Below are 10,840 nucleotides of genomic sequence, written 5' to 3' on the forward strand. Positions count from 1 at the left end.
CATGTCCTGAAAATTAGCAAATCATATGACAATAAACAGAAATGCCCTCAGTGAAGAGAGAGGGGGAAGCTGTTGTTTATCTGGTCAGGTGGTTTAGATTAGCAGTGGTGCTGGTCTGTATTATGTTACTTTAAATCATGGTGTCCCAACAGGACATAAATTATGAAGATTGTTACAGTATGTTTCATCCAATGTAAGATCAACAAATAGGAATAATTTTATAGGAAAATCACAGCATTTTGGCAGGACAGTTGTTAAAGAATTTGCTATAACGTGAAGTTTTGTTCACATTATTTGTTAATATGTAAAACATTGTTTGAATAACATACTTAGTGTAAACAGTCTAAATATCAAAGGCAAGAATGGCTTTTACAAGATTACACAGAGTGGCAAACTACTTAAAATAGATCAGTGTTTGTGCTTTTGCTGTCAAAATGTTTGATATAGAGCTGGCTAGCTAGTTTCTTCACCAGCATAATTGTAAACAAGTGTGGAAGCTATGGAGCAGTCTACAATCCTAGTAAAAAGGGCAAAGTTCCATATATTTTCTTTAAAGTTCTTCTAATTTTCTTAGAAAAATACAGAGTTGAGGTGTAGAGCTCTGTCTCTGAACACTGGTCTCTAACCTGCCCTTGAGCATAAAAAGAACAAAGTCTCTGTTTTATATGAATAAGTTGTGATGAGGCAGATACCAGAAGTTATGTAGGTTCCAGTGTGGCATGCCTTGTTTTTTGCCCTACTGGAAGAATCTAAATTTGGAGCCCAACATGAATTAGTGTGTAAATGAAGTGAAAGTTGCATGTTGATGCCATACAGCTGTAACTCTACTTTTGTATTTTTCAGAAATGCAAACATTCTGATTTTTATGTTCATGAATGCCCTGACGCCCCCCACCTCCTCCTAGGATGTGGTAGGCTCCTAGAGGAGGCTGGTTGTCCAGACTATTGCAGTTTCCCTCTTTCTTCAGTGTTACTAGGGCAAGCAGGCAGCATGTCTCTCCAAATATGATGTTATATACAGAATCAACTCTGTGTATATAAATGTAAACCAAGGTAACCCAGTAGGAGTCATTTGTGGAGAAAAGAGGAATTAATCATAACTGAGTGTAATTTTTAGGAAGTGTCAGTATATCATAGTTCGTTTAAACAAATTTCGGATCCATCTTCATTGTGATGAAACTTTCTTGGTATGATGGATCTGATACCAGAAAAAGGAAACCCAAGGATTAAACAGTGTACAGTTTGCATGAAATCCGCTCACATCCTCTGTTTGTGGATAGACAACTCTAGTGCCTGTTGCCTTCATGCCCTGATTGTGATAAATATTTGGTTGGCCACTGTTCAGAACAAAATGCTGGTTTTGTTCTGATCCAGCAAGGAGTTCCTATATGTAGGAAGTGGCATGCTATGTTGATGAGTGGCACTGAAGCACGTAAATTGGATTTGCTGATAAATTATTTGTAGAAAGTAGAATGGAGACCTATATAACACATCTATTCCCAATCCATTTTATACCCAGTTACTTAGAAAACTGTCGTATTGATTTTGGCTGTGTGTGTTGGACATAGTAATTGTCACTGGCACAAGAAGAGAATATTATGAAGCTAGTCAAAGCTAAGTAAAAGATAGTTAGGAAGTGTATAGCTTTCTAAATAGCATGGCCTTCAGTAATTTTGTTCCATTTCCCAAAGAAATTGTATGAATCCTTAGAAGTGAATAGTATGCATATGTGTTGCAAAATGGGACCAGAATAATGGTATGCTACAGTAATGTTATAGGACGTGTGCTGCAGAAATCGTTTTATGACATAAAAGCAAACATAAGATCATAGACAAAACAAAAAAAATTCCTTCCAGTTGTAGAGTTGGAAGGGTAATCTACCTACATGTCAAGAAATACTTATCAAGCTTGGTAATGTATCCGAGTAATACGAAAGGCTGTGGTGGACTTATGTGTCAATATTGCCCTTGCTTGCACCTAAACTAGGGCTAAAGATGAATGAGGAAGTGTGCTGGTGCATAGATAGAAAATCACATCCACTTTATTTCTCTTACCTGGAGCAAAGTAATGGTAATTCAGGGCTCATGATCTGCCTTCTCCAAAAAAACCATGAGTGTTGAGCCAATAACGAACCTTGGCTTTATCTCATTGTTTGGAGTGAAACAAACTGAGTTTGCATGTAAAACTAATCCAAACAACCCATAGCACTTTACATTGCTTGGATAAATTGCTTAATAAGTTTTATAAACATGTTCCAAAATCATTGGCTTGGATCCCAAGAACCAGGTGGATGGAGAAAATGCATAAGAGTTGTTCTGCAAGCTAGAGGAGTATGACTTGTAGTATACTACCACAATGTCCTGGTGAATTGCATTACAGTATGAGAAACATGGTGAATAGGAGAGGTGTAGGCTGTAGTATATAAAATATAGTGAGCTATAGAAGGCCTTGAGAAAAACCTTGTGACAATTTTGTGCAGAATGACCTGTTAGGTTGGAAGCAGTCCTTCCATGAGGGGAAGAGGTTTTTCTGCTAGCATCTTTGGAGTCATTGAGTTTTAAAAAGTCTTGAAATAGTTTTCTTTCCTGATCTATGAGTGAGTAATAGCAAATTACCCCAGACACAGTGTCCTCCTCTGATAGATATTTGGTGATTTTGAGCGCAAAGAAAGTAGCACAAAATGTCCTTTCATTTATTTCTGTTTGGACAGATTTATCACAATGATGTCATCAAATGCAGATTGCATAAAAACATTGCCACAGCATATGGAGGTTGTATGTTTCATATATCTGGCCCATATAAAAACAGTTTTCTGGCATCCCCTGATTGTTTTTCTTAGAGTATGTTCATAGAAAGCAAGTCCTGTTGAGTTCAACACAACATGTTTAGGATCCCACATTTATAGAACTACCTGTATTTGCCCATAACAGAGGAATTTGCTGTCATTTCAGAGAAGTTTCAGCTCAGTTTTATTGGGAATACTAGATTATCAAGGCCATCTTTTTGTAAATGCAGACTATTGCTTATGGTTTTTAAGGATGCATTTCTAGCTGCTTACTTAATTTTTTTTTTGCTTCTTAAAAGATGTGATAGAACATTTTAATGCCTGTATTTTTGTGCTTGTGCTTTAAAAACAAAACACTTTAGAATAATTCTAGCCAAATCACTGTTGTTATCATGATCAGAAGTATGATGGTGGAGTGTGATGAAACCTTTGGAACTGGCTATTTATTTATCTGACTTTTCAAGGCACAAGGCCTTCTCATAGCTGCTTTCTGATAAGCAAGTATCTAACCCTCTTCAGGAATCAAGAAGTGGCACCCAGTTGTGATATGGGAAGGAGGGAGGAATTGTAATGTAGGCTGCAATGTTTGATACACCACTTAATTACATTAGTAAGCAGTGGACATCAATTTCCTAAATATAAATGAATGAATGAATGAATGAATGAATATGCTAACCCTATTCAGGTATCAGGTCTACTGATGTTTAGGGATTGTGCACTGCATATGCTATATAAAAAAATGCGGTTTTGTGTAATGTGTCATAGTTTCCTGGAGTTGCAACTAAAAAAACCTAGTTGGATCATGTTGAGGATGATGAGAAATTCTCTGTGAAAAATCAGACATATCAGACATTTGTATCTGAACATATCTCGTATTGGCTCCTTTAGAAAGGCATTGTGTGCATTTACTGAGAGAGACAATAACTTTTCTCCCTCTCCTCTTTATCCTTTGGGTCAGTTCTGTTGATAAGGTGTGGAGTTGAAAGCCTGGACTATTGTATATTGCTTTGGGAAACAATTCATAAATTAAACACACACACACACACACACACACACACACACACACACACACACACAAAACCTCTTCTTCATCCTAGCAAGTGCCAGATCACAGTAGAAGCCAATGACCTTTCATGGCTTTTCAACTTACCTCATGGATGACATGAGTCTGCATGATTCTGCACACTTCTAGTCTTCCTGGCCCAAGGCTTGTGATGTGTATGAGTAGTTTGCTCGAATGTTTCTACCTTGGCTTCATTTTACCTATTTTTTAGGAAGTTTTAGCTTGGTTCCTTCCTTCCTTATTTATTTATTTTTTAAACTATTTTTATATTGCCTTTCATCCCTAACAAACCTTTTCAGGGTTTATTTTTCACTTTCAATCAGTGGGATAAGGAGACACCTTGGCCTTAAAAGGGCTCTCGTTATTAAAAGAATCACAGTGCTAATTTTTGTTTTCCACTGAGTTGCTTTTTAAAACTGATGAATGATTTAAAAATCCGGATATGAAAATACTCCCATTGTGGTAAACTAGAATACTTATGGTGCTGGAATGAAGGTCAAGGCCATGGTGGTATTTTTCAGAATAAACAAAACACTTTCCAACATGAAGCGGCTTGCTGGCAAACAAAACTCACCAAAACGAATCTGACACTACTGCCATATCACGTATGCTTGACCATGATCTTGGCTCGCAGACTGCTTAATAATATTCATTCTTTTAAATTAAAGTTGAAGAAGTGCAGACTCCAGCTCAAATTAAGATTGGTCGTGATGCCGGAATCTGGTAATTACTTTAATTGATCACCAGATAGTTTCCTTGATCACCAATTACACCCAATTACTGATTATGTTTCAAGACGTGAAGAAATGTCCAAACTGATTATGTAATAATGTTTTCATATATAATCAATCCTAAATAGCTTCTCCCTCCACTGCCAATTGTATTTTATAAAAGGAAGGTTACAGGCCTACAGATACAAAAGGTGATCCATAAACAATAAAGTTCTAATTTCATTTAATTAGCAAGGGAAGTATTTAGGGGGCTTAATGGAGATTGCTCTGCTGAAATTACTTCAACAGACCTGCTTCTCATTTTCATGGTACAAAATGTATGCAATAGGGGGATGGCTGTACGTGTTTAAAATGGACTGTAACCAAGATTTGTGCCTCTTGCATGTCGATGTAAACCTGATCAGAAGACTCCAATATTCCACACTACATATGTGCAAATCAACAGTCCTTACAAGAGGAACAAATCATTTATTTACTTAAAATGTGCCATGTAACCTTTGAAGCCCAAGAGGTCTTACAAATGCACTTCAAGTTGATTAATATTACTTTTTTTATTTGAATGAGACTTGCCTGTGCTTAACTTTCCCTAGATTATGTCCGGTGAAGTTTAGCCTGCATTCTAATGGCTGAATTATTCCCTACGGGATGGCTACCAACTAACATTTACCCTCTGATTTGCTTGCCCTTGCCTGCTTATAAAAACATAGGAAGTTGACCATATACAACAGCCAGCCATATGTTGAAGAAAGCAAATATTAAATTAAAATACTTGTACAGTTGGTATTTAAACATAGTTATGGAAGCCTTTTGCATAAATTACTGCTGAGCGCTTACATTATTCACAAAGGTTTCAAGTTTTGAAAACATTGCCATTTAGTGCAAGTGAAATAAAGACTGCACTTCTGTTCACGTTTACTAGAAAACGTCCTGTAGAACTGAGTGGCGATTAATTCGGGTAAACATGGATAGGTTGAGGCTGCGATGAAACAAGACTGTCAAGGAAACCCGTATTGGAACGCTCCTGACCGTTTCAATTGCTGACAGTTTGGTGATTTGTAAATGAAAAACTTCATTGGAATAATTTGCCCTGATTGTAATGACTGCATTCATCTTGCTGACAAAATGGTTTGCAAAGCCGTACTTCATTCAGTCACCAGTGGCGGAGGAAAAAAAAATACTGGAACTATTACCAGCCATTATGCTGTTTCTTGATTATATGTTCGTTCAAAATTGCTGCTGTAGGATTGAACATATTTCTATGCAGGCCCTTTTGTAATGAGATTTCAGTTAGATTTATGGTTAGATAGTAAATTTATAAAGATATATTTTTAAAGAACATATTTAATAGATCATAGATAAATTTCTTTTAAAATAATCTTTACACTAGATTATTAGTAGTACTTTTGACTTCAGTATTGGAAGTCAAGTTACAGAGTTAGATTCATACAAAGCCAAGCTGGTATAGCCTAGCAGATAAGAGTTTGTATGTGGAAGCATCTGACTCAAATCTCACAACAGCCACAAACTCACTAGGTGGTCAATAAGCCAAATAATATGGTCTTCGTTTCCCTGCTACCAGCAACAGTAGTAGTAGTAGTAGTAGTAATGCTCTACTTTTATACAGCTTTTGTAAGAATCGCTGAGGTAACGTATGAAACCAAATCATTGCACACATAAAATGAAATTTCCCCTCCCTCCCCCTGCATGCCCCCCTCCAACCGTTCACAAATATTCTCCAGAGGGTTCGGCGGATCCCCCAGAGCAGATTGGATGGCGAAGTTCCATTGCTCTTGCAGAAGTTGTTCTATGTGCAAAAGAATTTCATTATCTACAACACAATCCATTTGAAGCACTTTGAATGCAACTCCTAAAGTATATTTCCTATGTTCAATGTTAGTCATACTCAGTGTAAAATCATTGAAATTAATGGTCTTAAGCTAATCATGTCCATTAGTTTCAATGGGTTTACTCTAAGTATAACTAATGTTGGATGCAGCTTGAGAATTTTTTTTATTATTATATGGATGGGCTTGATATGTTTTTCCACCTCACCCGTCAAATATTGTATGGCCATTGAGAATTAATTCTTAGCTAACACTTCTATTCCTCAAGTGAAGTTATGCTGGGTTTTGTTTGCATTGGAACCACTGCAGGCCTTTTCTCAGCACCTTCCTTGTTTTGTTGTTGCCCTTCCCTTCTACTATTCTTGCACAAGTTAAAAGTGGCATATGTATGTTAAAAAAAAAGAGTAGACATGATAGGAGTGTATAAAATTATGCACGACATGGGGAAAAGTGGATTGTGGAGATCCAGGACCGGTAAAATAAAAGATTTTTTCATTCAGTGCACAGTTAAACTATGCAGGCCCATTTCCGCAGGAGACAGTGATGGTCACCAACCTGATTGGCTTTGAAAGAAGATTAGACACACTCATGGAGAATAAGGCTATCCGTGCCTATCATCCACAGTGGCTCCACAGTCGGAGGCAGTATGCTGGAAGCCGCAGGACAGAAGAATGTTGTTGTACTCAGGTTATCACTTTGGGTTTCCCACTCCACTGGCATCTGGTTGGCCACTGTGAGAACAGGATGCTGGACAAGATGGACCACTGGCCTGATCCAGCAAGGCTATTTTTACAACTGTTTTTTTCATGCAGGGTTGTTGTTTTTTTGTTTTTAAGTTTTCCCATAAGGAGGGAAACAGCAACAAAGCATATAATACCTTTAAATATTTTTCTTCTTCTTAACACAGGCTTTTGGCTTTATGACTCGTGTTGCTCTTCAGGCTGAGAAGATGAATCACCACCCTGAGTGGTTTAATGTATACAATAAGGTAATGAACTGCATCATAATATACTTATTTTCACTGGCTGGTCATACTTGAAAAACAGCCTGGAAATGTGAGTAGAGAATCTTGGCCTTATTTGTTGTTTCTGCTATCCTACGCTTGCTCTCACCTTCCTGAAAGGTGCTTCCTCCATTCACAACAGAGTATTTCAGAGTCTTGCATGCTTCTGTTAACCTCCCAGCAGCGAGACTATATTTCGCTGATTTTAAGGTGCCAGTACTTCTAGGGCTGCTTGAGAGATATTAACTCCATGTTTATAAAAATCATGTATGGCACACTGAGGAAGACATTTGTGTAAATGTATTAAGTATCTGAAGACAGAAGTGCCTGGCGTGCTCTGGTCCATGGGGTCACGAAGAGTCGGACACGACTAAACGACTAAACAACAACATTAAGTATCTAATGTTGGAAACAGATGGTGGTTTTGAGAGCTGGACGTTTGAGAGAGGCCTTTTCCCCCATAACATACATCAGGAGTGAGGAGCCTGTGAGTTTCCTGATGTTGGATAGTGCTTCCCATTGTCCCTGACCATTGGCTGTGTTGCTGGGGCTGCTAAGAACTGAAGACCAACCACATCTGGAGTGCCAGAGATTCCTCACCCAAGTTGTACAGACCTATTTCCTTTGTCTCACTGTTACTTTGGGTCAGACAGGTTGTGCAGCTTTTTTAAAAACTGAAGAAAGCAACTCAAAACCTGTTTTGCCATACATGAGTTTAGGATGACCCTACAACACACCATGAGCTGCAATCCATCTTCCAAAGTAGATCTCTAAAATTGGTTTCTCCTTAGGCCTCTTAAAAGTAAAAGAAAATTAAGACCTCTTTGCTTTCAAATTTTCCAAATCTAATGACAAATTAAGAAATCAGAAATTCAGACTCTTAGGATGTTAGAATCACAATTAGTATTATTTATTAAATTTGCCCAGGGCAACCCAAAGCAACTTACAACCAAAACATGCCTCTTAGCTCTGAAATGAGGGATAGGAAACTTGTGAAGGGGGCAGGAATCTGTGAGAAAGCAACTTGAAATGAAAGTCTCAGAGAAGGATCTTAAACTTATGTGCTTATGATTTGTTTGCTAAGTGTTCACATTGCACTGTGAGAAAGGTTTGCTTGCAGATAAATATAACCCATTTTAAACCAAATCTAAGGGTGACTTGTATGAGTGCAATATGCACAGCATCATTTTTGATAATAACAGGCTCCTATATTTGTATTGAAAATTGATAATCAGTAGTAGTGGAAAGCAAGAAGTCTGAGTTAAACATGTTTCCGGCACAGTTTTCATATCTGAGAGTTAGACAAAAATCATAAAGGCTCTATCACTTACCTCCCTCCACCTTTTTTTTTTTTGGCTAACAGAAATTTAGCAAAGTAGCATGTAGTATTCCATTCTGGAGGTGTCAATAATTCCTTGCAGGCAGCTGTATTTAACCATTAAAGGACCGATCTTGTTTGTTTTCCCTTTCAGGGCTGATCTGCAAAGTATTGCCAGCACTTCACCGTTAGGATTCTGGTTTGAGTCGCACAACTTAGCATTTGCAGTTGAGTCAATGACTTCTGAAATCAATCTGTGCAACTCCCCCCCCCCCAAACTGAGTAACTTAATTGGACACCTCTTTCTGGAAGAAGCCCAAGAATCCTAACCCTAAAGTGTTCTCTGTGCTCTGCGCTGGAGCTCTCTTTGGTTAGTCTCCAAGTTCTCTCAAGGCTGCTCACCTGACAGCTGTGTTATGTGATGCCTTTTTATTTGAAAAAGCCGTGCCATTCCAATTTACAATCAGACAGGTCTTTTTTTATTTATTTAAACCAACTGTTTGTAAATATACAAATCAAGATGTGTGTAAAAGAGTTTCAGGCTGAATCCGGATCTGGTCAGTCTGCATTAGACCACATGGGCTGGCAAATTATATGTATTTTCCTCTTCTCTTGTTAAAACAGGTCCAGATAACTCTTATTTCCCATGACTGCGGTGGACTGACGAAGCGAGATGTCAAGCTGGCTCAGTTTATTGACAAAGCTGCTGCATCTGTCTAACAAATGAATGCCGAAATCATCACAAAATAGCATTTCCTTCAAAATATTTTTCTTTGCATTGTTATGAGATGCTTGTTCAGTCCTCTCTCTCTCTCTCTCTCTCTCTCTCTCTCTCTCTCTCTCTCTCTCTGAAAATTGATTTCAAATTTCTCCATTGCTTCCGGGGCTGAAGAGTAAGGAAAGAGAGATTCCTTAGGCATATCCTCATATCCTGTAATGGAGAAGACACAGATCAGCCTGAGAACTGCAGCCCAAATTTCTGATACTGCATTGAATGGTGATAAGCATTATTTGTAACCGCAGCTTTTGCTTGATAACTGACCTGTAGTAACTTGCGCATCAAAGGCTGAGAGATTAAAAGGCCCTTTGCAATTTCTATGGAAATCCTGGTGCTTTTCAGGCTTACCTGTTTCACACTGTAGCTCCTCATGACACCCCCCTCACCCCACCAAAAAGAGGACTCACCATCCTCATGCATGGGACTGTTGGATACCAGCCATTACACATGACCTAATTCTGTGCTCAAAGGTCACGTTGCATTCTTGAAAATCATAATGGTTTATGGACTTAAAGAATTGTGGCCACAATCCACTTAGGGTTAAGTTCCTTTAAGTCATGTTGATTGCATCTTTTTGCCCAATGTGGGACTTGAACCCACCACCCTGAGATTAAGAGTCTCATGCTATGCTGGCAGAGTTTGGAAGTGTGTCCCACTTTGTTCATTGGGGCTTACTCCCTGAATGGGACTGCAGTCTGAGATGACTTTCTTAAAAGACCTGTTAGGTATTTAAGGCATTTGTGTGGTTTTTAAGCAGGGCATTGCAGTAAAGTATTTTTCAGTGGGGGGGGGGGGGGAAACATCGAAAAAGGCAACTTGTGTTATGAGAGGCAAAAATCATGTGAACATTTGGAATGAGTAAATGGAGTTCTTCTGTAATTTGTTTCTGTGTAATTTTTATTCTGTATAATTGTGATAGTAACAAAGTGCTTTAGCATAAACTGTATATTCTTATTGGAAATTCTTGGATTTATAATGTTCATCTTTATATATGTCTGCCTAAAACAAATTCCTATGGTATTGTTGCCAGATGTCCCATATTTTACAGCCTTGGGGCTATTTGCTTTTAGCATGAGACTGTTTTATGTTTCATCCAGTGAGAAATAAGCAGCAATAACTACATAGATAATATGGCTTAATATATAATAGGTGGGTATGTGGGGAGTACAAAGTGAATATGCACATTTGGGATTGCCGCTCCTTAGTTTTTGAAGATATAGGAAGACAAACTAGATTGTCCAGAAAGAATACATAACTGAGATGTTATTGCCTCCCATGATAAAGTAAGCCATTTACTTACTATGAAAACTAATAGAAGA

The 10,840-nt window shown here is 38.1% G+C and overlaps 1 protein-coding gene across 1 annotated transcript in view; it reads left to right on the top strand.

Moving 5' to 3' along the window:
* PCBD2 (pterin-4 alpha-carbinolamine dehydratase 2) overlaps positions 1-10,310 on the top strand; it is a 33,036-nt gene extending 22,726 nt beyond the window's left edge. The window contains exons 3-4 of the mRNA XM_083728670.1: positions 7,330-7,410; positions 9,368-10,310. Of these exons, the coding sequence (XP_083584796.1) occupies positions 7,330-7,410; positions 9,368-9,463 (177 nt within the window). The 3' untranslated portion in view covers positions 9,464-10,310. The remainder of the gene's footprint in view (positions 1-7,329; positions 7,411-9,367) is intronic.
* The last annotated feature ends 530 nt before the right edge of the window (positions 10,311-10,840 follow it).

Source organism: Podarcis gaigeae (assembly GCF_964106915.1).
Source record: "Podarcis gaigeae genome assembly, chromosome: 2".
In the NCBI taxonomy this organism is placed as follows: domain Eukaryota; kingdom Metazoa; phylum Chordata; class Lepidosauria; order Squamata; family Lacertidae; genus Podarcis; species Podarcis gaigeae.